General features: G+C 41.6%; 1 protein-coding gene across 3 annotated transcripts in view; it reads right to left on the reverse strand.

Annotated features, from left to right (window-relative positions):
- The window catches only part of LOC136301309 (zinc finger MYM-type protein 4-like), a 37,650-nt gene that overhangs the window by 13,997 nt on the left and 3,705 nt on the right, over positions 1-19,948 (reverse strand). For 2 of the 3 annotated variants that reach the window (XM_066204245.1, XM_066204244.1), the window contains exons 2-13: positions 12,821-12,863; positions 11,894-12,421; positions 10,288-10,355; positions 9,549-9,719; positions 6,760-6,838; positions 5,792-6,044; positions 4,333-4,507; positions 4,012-4,224; positions 1,909-2,059; positions 1,129-1,244; positions 737-1,009; positions 100-250 (exon numbers count right to left, since the gene is read on the reverse strand). In XM_066204245.1, coding sequence (XP_066060342.1) covers positions 100-250; positions 737-1,009; positions 1,129-1,244; positions 1,909-2,059; positions 4,012-4,224; positions 4,333-4,507; positions 5,792-6,044; positions 6,760-6,838; positions 9,549-9,719; positions 10,288-10,355; positions 11,894-12,421; positions 12,821-12,863 — 2,221 coding nt within the window. The remainder of the gene's footprint in view (positions 1-99; positions 251-736; positions 1,010-1,128; positions 1,245-1,908; positions 2,060-4,011; positions 4,225-4,332; positions 4,508-5,791; positions 6,045-6,759; positions 6,839-9,548; positions 9,720-10,287; positions 10,356-11,893; positions 12,422-12,820; positions 12,864-19,948) is intronic. The other variant, XM_066204246.1, reaches the window with a different exon arrangement.

Genomic DNA, 19,948 nt, shown 5'->3' on the forward strand with positions numbered 1-19,948 from the left:
CTAACTTAAAAATATTAGATTTTTTTAGTATTACTGATAATTTTAAGGAAAAACACTTGTGACTTGATTTCTGTCAGACAGGGTTTTGCCCTTTCTTACCTTCACTACAGAATGTTCTATCTATGCCTGAGAATCTCACTGTCTCCTTGATAATTTTCTCAAACCTGCAGTATTCACACAAAGCCGTCATATTGCTCTTCTTCTTATACTCATCACAGCAGGTCTTCCCACAGAACTGGAACATTTTACCCTGCAACACAGCCAGAATGTTTTGGTTTCAGTGTTTGAATGAGTCATATCCCAGATAATACATTTAAATCGTTAATAGAAACGCAGAAGAGTATTTATACCCTTAGAAATCAGCAACAGAGCACCGGCAAATGAGTCTCCCCATTTAGTTTTATAATAAAGCAAAATTTCCTGCAGAAAGCCCTCACCAATGTGCTTTGTCCTTGGTTTAAAAGAAACATCCCTGGGTCCAAGAGACAGGGATGTGTTTATTTAGACAGGCAATCACTTTGTTTGGGGTTTTTTGGAGTTCCTTCTCTTCTGATTTTAAGACCATAGAGCTAGTTTCACTATTAATTTGATACTGGTTAACCAAACCAGTTTCAAAACCCTCTATAGCAGGTCTTTGCAAGCAACAAAGCAGTACTGACAGACCAGTGCACGTAAACTACAAATTTTTGGGTTTCTGTTGTGAAAAAAGACCTTTGAAAGCCTTGATCTTTATTACCTTATAGTCAAGCAATTCTGGCTTGGTGGCAAACGATCTGTTACAGTGCTGACACTTGATTTTCACAACGGAGCGGGTAAAGGTGACCTGCTGGCATTGGGCAGCCAACCTCTGGAGCCCTGCTGCAGCTGGGGTGCTCGTGGAGCTGGGGGACACAGTGGAGGTGGTGCCACTGGCTGAGACTGCTGTCCCCGAGGAGATGCTCACAATGACCTGGCCCTGAGACAGGGGCACCACCGAGGAGTTCAGTCCTGCAGGCTTGTTGAACAGATTCTGCGGGAAAGCAAACAGACAGGCTTTACTTTACTAGGGTTACATCTTGCACCTGGGTATTTCCACCATCAATTTAGCATTCTGTTAATTCAGCTAAGAAGAAATCCTAGATGCCACACCTGAAAAGCTGCTACGCAACTGTAGCTGCAAAAATTGCGTATGCTCCCATCTGACATAGCCAAGTGATACTGAGGGTTTGCTGAGGTTTTACAGCTGTTGCACTGAACTTGAACACCTGAGGGTGAAACAGAGAAGAAAAAGTGATTTATGCAACATCAAGTTGTATTGCAGCTAATTTTGCACCGTGCACACAAAAACAGTCTGAATTACGAGCCAAGGCACAGACAGAAGCCCGAGACGATGCTTCCACAGATTCAGAAGCAGACACTGCAGCTGCTGTGCCTGTTGCTTGCCAGAAATTTAATTAATCTCCCAGTATCCCTAGGATGTCAGTAAGCATTTTTCTATTTCCACATGAAAAATAGCTGAAAATGTTTGCCCAGCTCCATATGCAACATTGGGCAGAGGTAATAAAGTCCATCATCCCAGGGGATAAGGGGCAGAAGAGCCCCAGCAGTGGTATGGCACAAGTCCACACAAGAGGTTTGTCGAGCTGGGAAACCCACCAGCTGCACTTGCAAGAGCAAAAAATAGATTTAAGATTGGTTATCGTGTTTAAGCTCCCTAAAACCAAAACCAAAATAGCTGTACTGTCACTGCCACATTTATCTGCAGTAGAATGCACTTCCATTCCCATCTCAGCATTTCCCTTAAAAAAAAAAAAAGCCACTTCTCATCCTCCCAAAAAAAGAATATCAGCCTTAAATTTCAAGACAAATAAAGTTGGGAAATGAGCCACATGAAATTAAGTTTCTACAGAAGTAAAAGGATAGCCTTACCTGAAGAAGTGACCATTTTTACTCTGTATGCTGACAAACAGTTAACAGAACAAAACAGCTCCATCTTCCCCAAGTTATTTGCGCCCTCCACCATCTCAGCTGAAGATCTCAGAGATTTACACAGTGTGCAGGGTGTAATCTTAGCTGACTTCTGTGGAAACATGGAAATTGGTTTTTCATTTGAACCTTGGCATTTTTTATTAACCTGGAAATTGCCGCTAATACGTAAAATATTTCTAAAATGTGCCAGTGTGATTAAAACAGCACTCGTTCTACAGCCGTGTTATTTATGGTGCAGATTCACTGATCTGAGCTCTGGTTTGAGCACCTTCCCAGGCCACTTTAACCACAACCAGGCTGTCTGGCTACTGCAAACACTCCTACAGGTTGTACTAGCACAGATCAGGGTCATGTCTTGTATCAGACAACTTCCAACATCTTGCTGAGGATTCATATTTTGCTTATAGCTTTTAATGCATCAGCTGTCCATGTCCAGTATTCTCACTGAAGAGATGAAGAAACAAGGAACAGGGAGGAGCAGGTCCCCTGATGATGTTTGAGAGCAAAATAGGAAAAAGATCCATCTGCTTGAAATACTCAGAGTTTTCAGTGTGTGGTGTACAAACTTCCTTTGAAGAGAGACACAGGAAAAAGCCTGCCTTTCATAGACACATTTTCTGTGTATAAGGTCTTTTTAAGGTCTTTAAGTTTGGAAAAAAAACCTTGAGAATTAGTGCACCAGATTATTTTAGTATGACAGCCTTAAAACACACTTTGTTCTATCACCAGCTATTCCAGCTCTTCACAGGACAGAACAGAGTATAAGCTTTTAGGGATTTAAAAACACCCACAAACCTCCAGAAACTATCAGAATGTACCTGACAATTGAGCCGAATGCTGTTTAAAAATCAATTAAAAACAGATTTGATTTAACCTTATGAGCTTTAAATATACTGTATTTTCAAGGGAACTGTCACATATAGGGTTTTGATGTGTGATATGTAAAAGCAGCATGAAAATGTTTCCAGCTTATTTAATTTTATTTCCACATCTGTTTCAGAGGACAACTAATTCTGAAGGTAATTTTCTGGATGAAATACATTTACCATAATTTGGTTTTTTTTAGTTCATTAGGCCTTTCTTGACCTAAGTGGCCTGGATAATGGGACAGCAGAGTCAAGTCACAAAATGAAGTTCCATTCTTTTATCAGAGGGCAATTTTTCCTAAAGTAATTGCATTAGAACAAATCATTCAAAAATAATTGAGCTATTATAATAAATTAAGGTTCTCTTAAATGCTCAGGTCTTCAAAAATCAAAAATAAATATGGAAAGTTTAAAAGTTAAAATCATAATTATCAACTAATTATTACTTCTCCTCTCTACTTAATTGAAAGGCTACAATTTAATAAAGAATACTCCTAAAGGAGCATCTCAAGGCTGAATGGAGTCCCAGGGGGCTGCTGCTGGGGGCGGTCTCACTGTGTCTTCTTCCACACTGGAATTCTGTGGTAGCTGGTCCAGAGGTGAGGAAAAAACAGAGCAACACGTTTGGGCACAGATTAAGGAGCAAATTATCATCCCTGGAAGTGTTCAAAACCCATTTTGACCTGTGACACTTTGTGATACGGTTTAGTGGGCATTGGGGTATTTGGTTGAAGGTTGGACTTGATGATCTTGGAGGGCTTTTCCAACCTTAATGATTCTGTTATTCTTGAAATGACAAAAGCAATTACCTTAGACCAAAGCAGTAACTGAAATAATCAACCAGTAAATTGGGTGTTTCTTAAAACACCTAAAATCTAATTAAAAATTAGATGGATTCTATTTTTAGTATTTTGTCCAAATACAGAATCATGGAATCCCAGAATGTTTTGGTTTGGAAGGGACCTTAAAGCCCATCCTGTTCCACTCCATGACATAGGCAGGGACACCTTCCACTATCCCAGGTTGCTCCAAGCCCTGTCCAACCTGGCCTTGGACACTTCTAGGGATCCAGGGGCAGCCACAGCTTCTCTGGGCAGCCTGTGCCAGGACCTCCCCACCCTGATAGGGGAAGAATTTCTTCCCAAAAACCCATTCCTCCTTGTCCCACCACGTGTACCTGCTTGTAACCTGTCACACACACGGAACTGCAGAACTTTTTGGACTGTCCCTCTATCTGCAGGACGTGACACTGGCCAGTGCCACTGTAGCAGTATCCTCCACAATATTCACAGCAGTTCATGGTCAGGTTGTTGGCCGAGCGGAACTGGGAGAAACAGGCGTCGCTGCAGAGCTTGTGCACCACGTTCTGGTAATTCACCTCGTGCCTGATCTGGAAGAAAAGGAATATACAGCAAGGACAGAAAGAATATGTGTGTTCATCTCTGGGACAGCAAGTTGTGCTGAGCTAAAGAAATTCAAATGAGGAAATGGCCATTACCACTGCGTTCTTCTGGCACATGCTGCACTTGCTGGAAATGCTGTTGGTGTGGATAGTGACAATGGGTTTCCTTTTCAGTTCATATGTGGACAGACAAGACTGGCTGCAGAAATCTTTGCTGGAGTCTGTGTTGTCAAACTGGGCAGTGATTACGTCCTTTGGATTTAGAATTTCTCTGTGGAAAAGCAAACACAGAGATAAAGGATTAATATCGGTTTCATGTCAACTTGCTGTTCTTGCTTATTCTGGAGACTAAACATTCTCCAGGAGAGGGTGGATTCATTTAATTCAAACCTTTATTTTTTGCTGGCTAAGTATCTGACTTCATTTTGGCTTTCCCATTAGGAAAACAAGTAAGAAGTGCAATTCTTAAGCAGGTATTTCGTGAAACATTTTGTACCTAGACTTAGGAGCAGCCTATAAAAAGAACAAGCTCCAGCATTAAATCTTCTCTAAAGTAACTTGGAGAAAGTAACTGTGTTGCACAGTCTTTATTAACAAAAAATTTAGAAAGCAGGATATGTTGAATAATTCCTTTCAGCAAATAAGGGGGTAGGAAAAAAAGTGAAAAATGAAAGGCCACAATTCCTAATCACCATTAGTTTGGTTCACCACAGTCTGATGAGTATTAAAACTTTATCTCCCATCCAAAATTTTATTTATTTGTTGCAGAATTTAACACACTGAACTCTCTCATTTCTTCTCTCTTTCAAAACAGTCCTTCACTGAAAAGTTTTGAAGCCCTGAAGTCAGAAAACTAGGAAAAAATACTTATAATAACCTCCTTGCTTGGAAGGATGCCTCCTTCTCACTTGTCCTGTCAGAGATAAGCCATTTTTCAACAGAATAAATACAAATTACAGCCAAGACATCTAAACTTTGTTACAAGGCCTTTTCACACTAAAGCAGCAAGTGAAAAGAATAATTAATTGAAGCCTCGAGTTTAAGTGCAGATGCCCTTGTAAAACTTGAAGTAATAAATGTGCTGTTGAAGAAATGATGAACAAAGCAGCATTCCTTTGGCAAAGTAACTTTCATAACTAAAAATAATCCATATGAATAATTTTTCTCTGGAAGAAATAATGCATAAAATACTTTTTGAAAATGTACTCTTGTTAATGTTTTGAGAGTGCAATGACATTTTGAAATGGCAGGAAGATGTGGGACCTTTTGAAATACAGTTTTTCATATTTGGCTCATTTACATCAAAAAAAAGAGAAGATGCATTCTGCACCACAGAGGCTTTTAAATCTGTGTGTATGTAAAACCCAATTAAGGAAATGGAACTGCAAGTGGACAGACCAATTAACAAGGAACAGCATCAGCCACCAATTTTTGAAGGGAAGCGTAAGAGCAGCAGCGCTCCCGACGCAGTGAGGGGCACAAGAACAGAACTGAAGCCTTTCATGATCTGCTTGAATAATAATTATCAGTAGAACAAATGAAAGCACTGTCCTACTTTGAGCAGCTTGAGCAGGTTTTCTTGGTAGAAGCTGGTGGGCGACAAGCTGGAATGGTGTATCCAGTGAGGCACAGTGTGGAGCAGAAGAGCTGGGTTGAGCCTTTCCTCTGGTAGGCAGTTTGCCCCTTCTGCAGGATTTTTTTACAGCCAGAACAGGAAACCCGAACAGCTGTGCTTGGAACTGAGGGTAGCATTTTACTCATGCCAGAGGATGCCACAGCAGGCTGGAAACCTGATGACAGCTGTGGAACTAAAAAAAAAAAACACACACAGAGAAAACACAGAGTAAGTGTTACAGATCTGTTACACAGAACTCATTGGTGTGCAGGGGCAAGCACAAGGCTCATGGCTTTATTTGGGTTGTCAGGGTTTAGAGGAGAATCAGATAACAGATGAACTCTCCACAAATACATGCCCAGTGCTGGTTTTCTGCATAGCAGATTTTTATAACTACTCTGATGATGGAGAATGTACTTTTATTAGCATCCCTTTCATGGAATCATAGAATGGTTTAGGTGGGAAGGGACTTTAAAGATCATTCCACTGCACCCCCTGCCATGGGCAGGGCCACCTTCCACTATCCCAAGTGGCTCCAAGCCCCAGTGTCCAACCTGGCCTTGGACAGTTCCAGGGATGGGGCAGCCACAGCTGCTCTGGGCAACCTGTGCCAGGGCCTCCCCACCCTCACAGAGAACAACTGTTTTGTAAGACCTAATCTAAATCTGCCCTCCTTCAGCTTAAGCCTATTTAACACATTCAGTTCTCCTATGCATTTCACATTCAACTTTCCTATGCCACGAAACCACAGTTATTTTATAATCTCAAATTCATCCTCTCTAAACCAAACTAGTTCTTCATTCCTACTGGGATCAGACACAGTGAACGAAATGCAGTGACCTGCAAGACTATTGCAAAGGTGACACATTTTACAGATTTAAATGAAATTAGTCTTGCCTGTTCCTTACCAAGAGGAGTGCCACTGACTGAAAATACAGCACTGATTTTCAGCTCCCCTTCCTGAGATTTTGGCTGTTGGCCGTACTCCTAAAACAAAGGGAAAGGAAAAGGAAAAAATACACACATGTAATAACAGGTTACATGATTCCACTCTTTCACAACACTGCATTGAACCTCAGGGAAGAGCTGGTGTCCTAAGCCTGCTCCAAAGGCTGGGTGACAAGTGAGCACCACACACAGCTCCTGCTCAGAGCTCCACAGCAAACCACATCTGAGGGGGTACAAATGGTCAGGTGGGGCTGCCTGGTGCATCCCCCTCTCCAGCTGCACTCCAAGACACAGAATTCGGCCAAAACTTAAAGAAATCTCTGCTTTCCATTCAAACTTTCCAGCTGGAAATGCTTTTGCAGCCCATGCCCCTCTTCTGGGAAAGAAGTTTTATCTTCACATAAAGGGGGATAGCAGTGAAATAGAGCTGGGACCTCACTGGGGAGTGTTCTTAGCCAGGAGTTAGGACCTTGGAGCAGCCTAAGGGTGAAGCTTTACAGCAGACCAAGGCTGGCACCACCAGGGCCAGACCATCACAGTCCCAGCTCCAGCACAAGGGGAATCACCTCACATTTGGTACAGGATGAGAAAATCCCTGGACAGCTGCTGGTGGAATAGCTGACATGCTATAAATGACTGGCTTAGTCCCCAGCAGCTATTCACACTGACACCACACTTCCTGCCCCTGCTCTGCCTAGAAATCTGAGCCAGAAAGCAGCTTGGAACACTCCCCATGTAAATCTCAAAAGGCTGAATAGCATAATCTCTTGGAACTACAGAGATGATAAGATTTAGCCTACTTACAGTCGTTTGGGAGTAGTGAGGCATGATGTCATGTTATGACTGAGCTAAATTCACAGTTGCTGCCTGGCTGCCAGGGAAACCAACTCAGAATCACTAAGCAAAAGGAAGCTCTCCCTTCCCAGTGGCAGTGAGATGTTCCCCCACAGCTTCCGCCAGCTCCCAAAATCCCACAACAACCTCCACTGAGCACGTGCTCAAACTGAGCCCTCCTCTCACTCCTGTGGGAAAATTAGAAGTTTCTATACTAGACAACCAAACTATTGCTCAACATGTTTCCCAGGAGACAGGCAATGGTATTCCTTGGTCATGTGAACCATCAGACTGAAACGATCAAATCTCAGGTAGAGAAGCTCTAAGCTGGGTATGGGCAGGCTATGATGAAGATTCTTAAGCACCATTTCTGTTATTATTATTATTTTAAAATTAATCATTTGCAGACATACAGTTTTTTAAGCATTTTAACTGCAATTGTATCCTTAGTCAAGAGTAGGAAAAGAAATGGAGGCAAATCCTGACATCAACTGTGCATGATCAAGCAGTTTCACAGCAGCATAACAGTGCTGAAAGCCAAAAACCTTCAGCTCCAACTATTGGTTACAGCAAGAAATGCTCTTATCTTTCAGGAAATATAAAAAAAAAATCCATATATTCCCCCCCATAGTAATTCCAATCTAAAGCAAAACAAAATGAACTCAGTTCTCCTACTTTTCCAGTATCAGGCAGAGTTGATAATCACAGGATTTTACTCCAGGAAGGAATATTTTGAACCATACGATATTTGACATTTAAATTCTTCAAGTCTTCATTTTTACTTATTAATATGATCTTTGATAACCACAGACATCTCGCCTTGCATTCCACACAAATCCACACAGCAGATGCCATCTTGGGAGGACAAAAGAAGAGACAGATTTAACTAATCTACACGTGGTTTGACATTCCATAGGTTCAAGGAAAAATAAACCCAAACAATCCCACAGAGACTGAACAAATCAGAAGGACAGTAAAATCTGAAGTTGCAAATATTTTACTTCTTAAATTGAGAGTATTATGGGAAAAGAAGAAGAAGTGCTGGGAAGACAGGCCCAGAGAGCAGAGGAGGTTCAGCAGAAGGACAAAGACTGATGCTAAAAACTAACATCTGCACAGGAACACCAACACTCGTGTGTCGGTGCAAAGGGATGCATCACTCTGGAAAGTCTCGCACACCTTTAACAAATAAAATCTGACATGTAACCCAGATATGAGCAGTGAGAAGACAGGAATTGCAGCACAGCTTGTTTCCCGGGTGTCACACAGCAAACCAATGGCACAGAGACTGGATGGAGCTCAGCAATCCTGGACCCAGCACTGCTCAATTCATAGGTCAGACCTACTCCAGGTTGCAGGTACTGAGTTTTTCCTCTATCATCAAAAAAAGAGTCAGTCTTGAATGAGAAAGTCACTTAAACACATACTTAAATTGACTTCACTGATGTGTAAGTACTTGAATATTTTGCCAAGACCTTTAAGAGATAATTGAAAACAAGAACAAACTATTGTGCTTGCTAAGGTAACTTTTAAGAAGGGAGTAGCAGCGATAGCACTGCTTTAATTCATATCTCTAATTGTGACTACTCGTAAGTTACCTAACAAAATGTGATTTATCGTTTATTTCCTAGTTAGATAAAGTGTCTATGTTGCCACAGATTTAGTCACAGAAGTTTTAGAGCACTTGGCTTTGTTTCTAACTGAAAAGAAAAACATATGCAGAGACAAGGTAACAAGACATCAAAAAAGTCGAGGGGGGGTGGGTTTCATAGTAGTGCAAGAGGGAAAAATCCTTCTACTAAACTATGTTCTTCAAGTTAAATTTCGGTCAACAAACCAAATAAATTGCTGAATTTATGTTCAGCTTAAGCGGTCAGATGTCAGACCAAAATGAGAAATGCAATGGGAAACTTACCTCAGAATTACCAGGTTCATCTTTAATTTTGTCTAATAGTCCCTGCTGTGGGGCCATAGCTTTAGCATATTCGTCATCCAAAGGCTCCTTCTTAATTCTAATATTTGGTGCAAAGGAATTCCCCAGCTCTTGTCCAATAGATTCCTTACTAGAAAATAGGTAGCTAGACTCCTGAAACAATAATATGAAAAAGAATTCACCCTCCTGCATCTGCCATGAGGAGTTGGGCTGCTGCCAAGGGGAGTTTGTGTTGCAGACCAAGAGATTTGGGTCCTGCCAAGGTGGGAGAAATGCTGGGCAGCAGCTGCTGCCTCAACCTCCCTGCAGCCCCCTCTCTCATCCCACCCCCAATGCTTTCCACTCCTCTGGCCAAAGCAGAAGACACCCAGCTCTGTAAGTTGGTTGTTTGGGAGTGTCTCCTGTGGATACAGCTGTTCCCTGGCTCATGTGGAAAAAAAGGCAGCAGGTCAGGTGGATGCATCCAGCTGTAGGTTCGGCTCAATGGTCACTCCAACCATGCTGAACAGGAAAAGTGGCTACCAAAAGAATCCTCAATCCAAAGAGAGGGTCAGGAAAATTTTACAAAATTATATGTACTGTTTAAGTAGCAAAGATGTCTAAGAGTCAGAAGATCAGTTTCCTTAACACTCAAATTTACACTCAAATACAAAATACGTATTTTGAATTATTCCAGCATATCGCTGCACTTGCAAAAGTGGTTGAAAGATCTATAGCTTACCCTGAAGTTAGTTTCTGGAGTTTGTGGCGCTAACTGCGTCCGTAATGTTTCTTCTACTTGATTATGAACTGAGGAAAACATATACATTAAATAGAAATGAATACAGGTTCCAATGCATTTCCTTTAAAACTATCAGAGTCTCATCCTGCTCCCCAACCCCAGTGTCTGACAGCACCTCACCACTATTAAGCTACTCCTTTTCTCCTCCCTGCAAGTAAGGTGGCAATCCCTAAAGAGAATTGACTCTTTTTAATTATTCTATTGGATCATTATTTCCCCATTCCAGCAAAGTATCTGTAAACTTCCGACGCAAATTGTTCATTCAAAATTTTCCACACCCCAGCAGGTTCTGAATTCTCCTGTTTTGACATTTAAATCAGAAAATACTTTTCAGAGCAACATCTTCCAGCTTTTTCTTTGCTGTTCTGATCTTTTGCCTTTTCCCCTCTTCTCAGGAAATAGCATCTTCTGCTTTTTTTAGAGAATATCATTTAGAAACTTTGGATTTGCCTAGATACTGGATGCTACCACGAACATTTATCATTCTGGTTTCAACTACTTTATCTGATCTTTTAACTGTGGGTATTTACAACTTTCTGAAATACATCTTATGTACAGAAACATTTCTTCTCTTGATTTCTAACTGAAGGTAAAAGTAGAGATATATATCTAACTTTTCTTTATTTTAAAAAATATCTTTATTGATTCTCTATCATTGGTGCCACCTGGAAACACTGGTTTTAAGATGCTGTTGCTGAACATAAAAAGTTTAAACCTCAGAACTGTAAGCTGTGAATGTGAACAAGCAGCCAAAAGTCCCTCACATGCTGGCTCAGCCTCCCTCTGCTGAATAAGATTAAATCATGTGTTCCTGCTTGGTTATTCTTAACTCCTTCATTCACTGTTCTGCTGTAACTTTCAGAGCTTGGGAAGTCAAAAATAAGTGTGTGGGCAGCAAGATTATGGTGACTGTCAAATGAGAAAGGGATTTTAGGCATCTTTGGTTCTCTCCATGTTGGCTGGATGAAGTCCAAGACACAAGTATTTGAGGAAGAAGGGGAGCAGTCTCCCAGGAGAAGCAGATTTCAAGCTATGTTCTGGCTTAGTTCCTGCAGACACTAACTCCTTTCTAGTAAGCCTTTCCCTGATACTATCAAATCCATACTGCTTTAAATGCCTAGGCATTAGTGAAGAATTGGTGCTTCACTCGAAAAATATTTACTGGCCATGAACTTAACCTAAATTTCATCACCTTTTCTTTTAAGAAGTTCCATGGTCTATAAAAAAACAGTGAGAAAAACCAAAAGGAAGCTTGAATTGTCACCCAGCTTGGTTTCGGAAACCACAACAACAAATGGTATGTTGAGGCTTTGTAACAAGCTGTGGAGGATGAGACCTCCCTGACACTGTCAAGCCCTTTGCAAATTCTCCTCCTAACAGAGGGTTCATTGGATTTCAGGATTCTTCATTAAATGATCCCCTACACATAGCTCTGCCTGTTCTCTTCAACAAGGTGATGTTTTCAACAATTAGCCCTATTGCTGATTTCTCTCTAGTTCTTTCTTCCTCTTTGCTGGGCAGCCAGGTCTATGATGTCAACAGTTACCTGTTTTGTCAAGAAAACTGCTTTTCAATCTAGAATCCATATCTTTAGGGATTTTTTCCAACCGTTTTTCACGTTCTTGAAAATGTCCTTCTCTATTCTTGTCCTTTGCTGAAAAAGTCTCTTTGCCATTATCTCGTGTTATGCTAAAATCTTTTTGAAGTGATTTAAATACAGGGCCCTGCTCAAAGGGGGAAGTGAGATCCTTCTGGATTGCATTCTGAACCTGAATTTCTTTTTCATTGTTCAGTTCATGATCTGGAACTCTCTTGCCCTCTTCCAGATGATCTTCATCATGAATTGCTGAAGAAAGAGTGTCTTTTGGAGTGAAATTCTGATCATCTTCGTTGTCACTCCCAACAACAGGTATGCCTGCAAGATCCCCAGAGTTCAGAAAATAATCATGATCATCACCCTGCAGTGAATTTTCAGGTCCTGCTCGATTCGGTACTCCGTAGGACAAGCTCTCGAGGGCGGGTGTTAGGTTGTGGTCAGCGTCCTCAGACATCTCTGCATCCAGAATTTCACCACCTAGGGAGAAAAAAATCCCAGTGAACAGTCAGAAAACTGACCAGCTTCACGTGTAACAAAGGAGAAGGGTGAGTGTCCTAATCTGGCTGATGCTGCAGTTCCTTGAATACTCTCAGCCTTCTCGGGCCAACATTACTGTAAAAACCATTGCTGACATAGAAAAGGTTCAGTCACCCTCACCACTCTGAAGCAGAAGCTGAAGTGAGTAAAATTAACCAAAGAAAGAAAAACCATTAATTTCCATTCACCTCACTCGTAGCACTTGTGGAGAAGGCAGTGCAGAAGGGAATGAGCAGGAAGGGCTGGGATAAAGGCAAGGCAGCCTAATTCAGCAGCAATGACACTTCCAAGAAAGGCTTTGTGAAACTATGACATTAGAGAATAAACAGAAATACTTACATTTTTCTGTAATATCAAATACCGCATCAGATTTATCTTCAAACTGTAAAAAAGGAAAGCACTGTGTCATTGTCTTGGTCAGCTGCCATGTACTTTGCTAAAAAGTATCTGTTCGAAACCAAGCAGAAGGATCACAATTCCTCCTCCTTCCTTCCTCGCCCCAAGCAAATTTTTATGAATTAAGACTGTTACATCACTGAGAAGCCACACCTACCCTAATGAGTTCAGAATACATGGAAAAGGCACCCAAGGAAAATTTAGAAATAGTGTTGCTTCCCAGAGGAGAGAGGGAAGGGAATGACAATTTTCTCTTCTACCTGGGTTACTGGTACCAGGTCAAGGCCACAGATTCTGCCCTGATGCTTTAGGAGCCTTAATTCCCTCTGAGCATCATAAATGGAAACCAGGAGCACAGGCAGCTCCCACTGCCACGGGCTGCACAGATCCAAGGGTTTCACCCCTCTTACAGGGAATGTCCTCTTTCCAGGAAGAGGGAAATGTAATGCTTAATTTCCCAACACACTGACTGTCAGGGTGAGCATAAGTACAGAAGAACCAGATGCTGACTGAGTGCTGCACAAACATCTGTCCACATTAAACATCCTCTGACTGATGTTGAAGTTGTTGGCATGCTTGAATGCTGCCTGAAGAAGGATAATTAAAGTTTCCTTCAGAATGTCCAACTCACTAGCAGCCTTCTTTTCTGCCCAAGAGATAACAGTAATTCATTTATGCCCTCTCTCCTTTCTCTGCATTGCCAGCTCTACACTTCTTTCCTGGTAGATCCTGCTCACACTGCAATTCTTAAGCCATCTTAGGGAAAGTAATGGGATTTGATAGCAAAGGGATAAGCCCTAATTTCATTTAACTCAAGTCATTTAGTTGACAAATCTGGTATTTCTCAGGAGTGTGATGGGAACTATCAGTTTGGCAGCAGCCAGCTCTAGGAAAGATGACAACAGACTGTCCCAGAGGTCATTTGATGGTAAAAAGTCTCTTTCCAGTACTACTTGTAGGTCTGCAAAGACAAGGTAGCTCCTTCAGCTTAACTGGACACACATGGAATAGTGAGGACCTGTCCAGCATGGTATCATGTCAGTTGGATACTGCACCAGAACTTTCTAGTTTCTCTGAGCAGACACTTGAGTCTGGAAAAGTGAAACACAGAACCAAACCAAACCAAAACAAGGTTACAGTTCCACGAGGATGATGCAAGTCTCCTCCATGTAATAATCTATAGGGAAAGAGTGAGGAAACACCACTCAGGAAGGTTTGCAAGGCCTGAGCTCTGCTCCTGCTGTAATGACCTCAGAGGTGTCTGGAAGATGGAAGCTCAATGTTGATCTGGAAGCCCATTCACGGTCAACTAAGTTTACAGAGGTGTAAAACTAATTCCCAGAAATACTGGATATACTAAGTGCTCATACAAGCAGCTGAGGACAGGGACAGCAGGGGTGGGCTGCTATTAGAGAAGAGCATGGAAAGGAACTTGGTGCCATTTGACAATAATATCAGAGCATGAAGTTTTGGGAGGCAAAAACAATAGCCCAGGTCCTTGACTCTACACCGACCTTTTTCGATCCTTTTTTGCTTCCTGTCAGGAATTCTCTATCCTCTCCAAAAATGTCACAACAGAATTTGATGGTAGGATGAAGAGAGTTTTCAGTAGAGAGGAAGCATGAGCTCATCCTTTTCTCAGAGTAGATTTGTATCAAAGTACTTTAACTCTTTTGAGACCCAGAGTACCTGGGTCTCCTGACAACACCAGCAACACTCATATTACCAAGGGATACACTTTGCAGTGGGGATCTAACTGTTTCATTCAAAGAAACACTAACAGGCAAGTCGGCACAAGGGGCCAACTGCAAGGGCATTAGGGACTGCCATAAATACTATGGAGAAGCTGGAAAACATTTGCCATCTACCTGGAAAGAATCCAAGACACTTCCCAAACACTAGGTCTTCCTAGGGAAAAAAAAACAACTCTGTTTTGTTTCTTTATTCATTATTTTGTGAGGCTATGAGAAGAAGAGATCATCTTGGATATCTTCTTCTTCCAAAGGGTTTTTGAGTACAGAGGAAGATCTGTGTCTGTGGTCAAAAGCTTTCCCTGGAAATATTTATAAACCAGGAACTCCAGCATCTGACAATACTAGCAGCCTTATCTAAGCCACCATCTAGTTTCTGACTGTGAACAGCATCAGAACTCCCACATAGTGTAAATTCAAAGGGAGAAAACCAGGGAAAGAGTTTGGATAATTGTGTGTGTGTACACATATGCATCCACACATACACACACATATTTATATCCCCAACAAATTGCTCATTCTATAAGTCTATAACTGGACTGGCCCTGAAATTAGAGTTTATATATATTTTTTTTTCTGCATTAATGTGGGGTATTCTCTCAATTATATACTTCTAGTCCCTTCCCCAATGTCATCACAGTCTTGTTTATTGCCATCTCAGGAGGAAATTCTGGGTATCATCAGTTACAAAAATGTATCACTTTAATCAATCATTAGCTTTTAACTGGATTATGGTCTTGTATCACACAGAAATGTGAATAACACCCAACTTACTATTTCTGCATTATTCTGTTGCAGTTCTGCAAGGCAATTCCCTCTCTCCAGTCCTCATGCTTCTTCCTTTCATGAGCCATCATGACCCTTAACTCCTTTTATTTCTTCTCCTCAGAGTTTTTAAGATTTAGTGAGGAGTGGAGCAAAAGTACTTGAGGGGCAAAAACATAGAACTGATGGCATTTCCTCTGGGTCACTTTTGCCAGGTCTGAGGAGAGAGGTACCTCCACACCCCACATTATGTCCTTGATAACTGCAAAAGGAAAGTCTCAGGAACAGAGAGTTTTCTGTTCAAATACTGAGGCTTCAACTCGTCAACTCAGTCCTCAAAACACACTTGCAGTTGTAAAACAAAACTCAATAATACAATATTCTAAACCACCTTCATTAAATCACCTTGGCCAATATGTGCCAGAGAATAATAATTCTTAGTGTTTTTAATCATTTAGCTCCATAAGAGTTTAATACACAACAGTTTGGGTTTGGCATTAGTGAAATTCAATGTTTTAGGCTATATCTTTCTTTGTGACTGCCTCATTAGCTAGCACTGCACACAAAGCAATGCTCAGCCTACTCAGGCTGTAAAAAACAAATAAATGAATGAATGAAATTAAACAAGGATACAGAAATGGTGACAAAACAATGAGGTATTTCTGAAAGCAGTGTGACCTGCTTAAAATTAACTACTCCATAAATAAAGACAGTATTGCTTTTATAGGAAAAAATTAAATTAAATTCCACCAGATATGTCACTGTTTTTTTTATAGATGTGCACGAGACTAAGAGAGCAGTGTCAGACTCAGCACTAACCTGCCTTTGCTGGGAGCAAGGGACAGAAGGACACATTTACACTTCAATAAAATGTGCTAATTTGAAATAACTAAAAAGCTGATCCATACCTTAACGGTGCTCAACACTGCCACGGCATCCATAAATCAAACAACTCATAGATTATTTTTGTGCAATATAAAGAGAGAAGCTGCCTATGGCCACAGTATTGCTTTGTATGCAAAACAGAAAATTCCATTAAAAAATAAACAAAACAGTGTAACTACTTTACACACACACAGACACATCTTTCTAGTAAGCTTCTGAAGTTTGACTTTACCATACCCATAAGCAAACTGTGGAAAGGAAGCAGATGTTAAGAGAACCACAATTAGAACAGTCAGAGATCATTTTCAGTTTGCCTGTAGATTCCTCGTCCCTCTATGCACAGCATAATCCCCACTCCACAATTCATTCAACTGACAAGACATGGCTTGAAACAACAACAAAAAAAAAAAAAAAAAAAAGGAATTGAAATTCCAATCGCTATTCTTGAGGCAGGTGGGGTGAGCTCAGGGAAGCATCCCCTGACCTTTTCCACATGACACAGCCCTGGCAGGGATGCCAGGCAGGCAGCCAACCGCGCTGCACCTCTGGCACCGCAAAACTCCGCGACACGCGCGGGATTCCGCAGCGCGTCCTGCCCGAGCTGCTTCCCACTGAAACACGGCCAGCCCTACGGATCCGTACCTTCAGAGCACCTGGGGAGGGAACGGACAGGGTAACAAAGAGCCAGGCTGCTGCAGATACCTGCCACAGGAAAAGAAGGGCTGCGGCAGGAAGAGAACCTGGCGGGGTCACAGCCATAGAGCTGAGCGCGGCCAGGCCGGCAGAGCCCCCCCTAGCCGGCCCTGGGACCCCCGGCACCGCCACCTCCCCACCTGGGAACGGCCTCAGGGTCCCTCTGGGGACAGGGACAGCATGAGCTCGGCAAGATGGGTGCCTCTGAGGCTTCCCTGAGCCATGTTGAACACTTGATTGTTTTTAATCTAGTCGGAGGGTAATACAGTGGAGATGGTGATGGGAGTTTTTAAAGGCAAATCCCAAACGTGCTCCAATACATGTGAAAAAGCAGGCATTTCCCAGCTGCTTGTGACTCCCTATATTGTGTTCAAGAAATACAGTTTTACCTTCCATCTCACTTACACATCTTCAATTTTTAAGTGTCAGGACAGAAGATTTAGGCACGTGCTGCTCCTCTTTCATTTCTGTATATTAAGAATTCTGGACGATTCACCAGAAATCACAGGGAGCAGTTCAGCATAGAAGTTTATCGTCCCTTTCTATCACCAGGCTTTTCTGATATTCCTGAGCTTTTGGAATATCCACAGGTCAATACCAAAGAAACCTTAGAGTTTCCTTACCCACCCAGCCCACACACAGAACCTGCATACTGCTCCCAACATATATGGGGCCAAGGTGAATTTGTCAAACACACAGAAGTCCTAAGAGCCTTATTTTTTATGGAATATTGGTGGGTCTAATCTATACCTACAAAAATCACTGGAGGATCCAAGCCCTTCTCCCATTCACCCACAAAATCACGGATTTGAGAAGGAATCAGCTCCACATGTGATGGTCTCACCCTGCAATCACAGAATCCCAGGCTGGTTTGGGTTGGAAAGGACCTTAAAGATCATCTTGTTCCAAACCCCGCCAGGGGCAGGGACACCTTCCACTATCCCAGGTTGATCCAAGCCCCATCCTACCTGGCCTTGGACACTTCCAGGGATCCAGGGGCAGCCACAGCTTCTCTGGGCACCCTGGGCCAGGGATTCACTACCTTCATTTCTCCCTAATATTTGTTATTAACAACAATTTTCCTTGCAGTGGTCTTTGCAAAGACACCAGATTTTGATGTGCCTTGGGCTTTGCAATTAAGAAACACATGCAGACACAAACCACACAGCAAGCAAACAAACAAACCAAGACATCCACAAGAAAGATTTTGTTTCCAAACAAAGAACTTCTTCCCTCAAAACCTCACCCCTGGCTCTGTGCTGAACTTCTCTGCCGCTGGTAGGACACAACCACTAAGGCTGGGATTTTGGTTAAACTAAGGCTGTAAATGAGCTGAAATAAAAATAATTCCAGTTTCTCACAGCATAAGGCAGGGAAACTAAATGGAAATTACAAGGACGTAAAAATCCCCAATATCAGAGCAGGGTCTGTCTCACAATATGTTTATGCTGTGATGCTCAACAGTTACTTACTCCAAACCAAGAGTTTCAGTTCAGTTAAATATTTGAGCTTATTCCACAAGCAGGCCAGCACTGTCCAGATCACAAATGCGTGCTTTTGGCCAAAGCTTTCAAAAGTATGGCTAGTGGGAAGATTATGTTCTGCAAAGCATGAACATTTAGCTCAGAAGCTGAACCACTCATTAAGAGAGAGCCATCACTTTTAGGGAAAGGCAGTAGAAATTCCACGGAATACAACTAAGAACTACCAAGGGTGACAATCCAGGTTGGAACAGCAGCACTAGAACCTCAGGAAGATCACTCTCCTCAGTGTCTCTTCCAGAAAGATGATTAACTATGTTAGTAATTAGTTACTACTAGCTATATTACTAATAGGAGAAAAAATAAACACACTCCACAGTAAGTTAATTTTTAAAGAGAGTGAACTGTTTGAACCTGAAGTTCTCTGCTCGTCGTTAGAATATGTCCTCAATTAAGAAACCCACAAGGTGGCTTTGTGCACAAATTGGAAAAATTTTCAACTGTAACACCTTTTGCTTGTTGACAAACACAGCGGGACCATCTCCTGCTCAGCCTGGTTTGTGTTCCCAGCCCCACACCAGTGACTGGGCTCAGCTCCATCAGGTTCTGCAAGTCTTTCCCTTCCCCTAAGAGTTCAGTGCCAACAGCAATTGATGGTGCAAATGGGAGGGCTCTATGTACATCCAATTCTACCCCAGTATTTCTGTCCTTAAAGAGACAGGATATCTACTTCATTCTTCAAAGTACCTTCTCGAATCTGGCTTCCTTTTTGCCTTTTCCACAATTAAACACAATAAAATCCTGTTAATAGCCTGCATTAACTGTACTTCATAAAGCTTTCTGAGCAAACAGCACCATTTAAAGATGAATTTCAATACAGGTGAAATCTTTTCATGTACTTTCAACTCTTTTAAGAAACATCAACATTTGTAGAAGTACACAAATACGTTATTAAAAAAATAATAATAAAAAAGGAAGTACTCCAAAATGTCTCCTGCGGGAATAACTCTGTCTAGTTGTGCTAACTCTGTTTCAAGTTCTTCTCACCTAAATTTAGACAACTAAACATTAGTTTATTAGGCTAATGATTCAGCTTTCCTCTCTTTACAAGGGAAATGAAAGAATTCTGGCAGCAGCAATTTATCCTGCCCTGGGACTGTGGACCAGCTATCAGAAGGGGAAAGGACCAAATGTAGAATTAAAGTCTTGGCTTTGCCACCAAATATCTGATGCATTAAACTTTGTTTATGACAACAATTGGTCATCACACATTTTTTACTAAAAAATTCAAAGGCATTAGACACAACACACTTTAAAACTATCTAATGTAGAGGCAACCTCTATAATACTTCCAGCTACTTTTAAAATTAAACAAATTCATCAAAAGCAGTAGGAAACACAGTAACCAAAATTAAATACATTGTAATCATTCTTCTATGAGCATTTACGAAAAGAAAAGATACATCACCTAAGTTTTGAATCAGTATCAGTCTGGT

This window comes from Chamaea fasciata, unplaced genomic scaffold (genome assembly GCF_029207755.1).
Source record: "Chamaea fasciata isolate MVZ Bird 193981 ecotype frontalis unplaced genomic scaffold, bChaFas1.0.hap1 SCAF_26, whole genome shotgun sequence".
Lineage (NCBI taxonomy): Eukaryota > Metazoa > Chordata > Aves > Passeriformes > Sylviidae > Chamaea > Chamaea fasciata.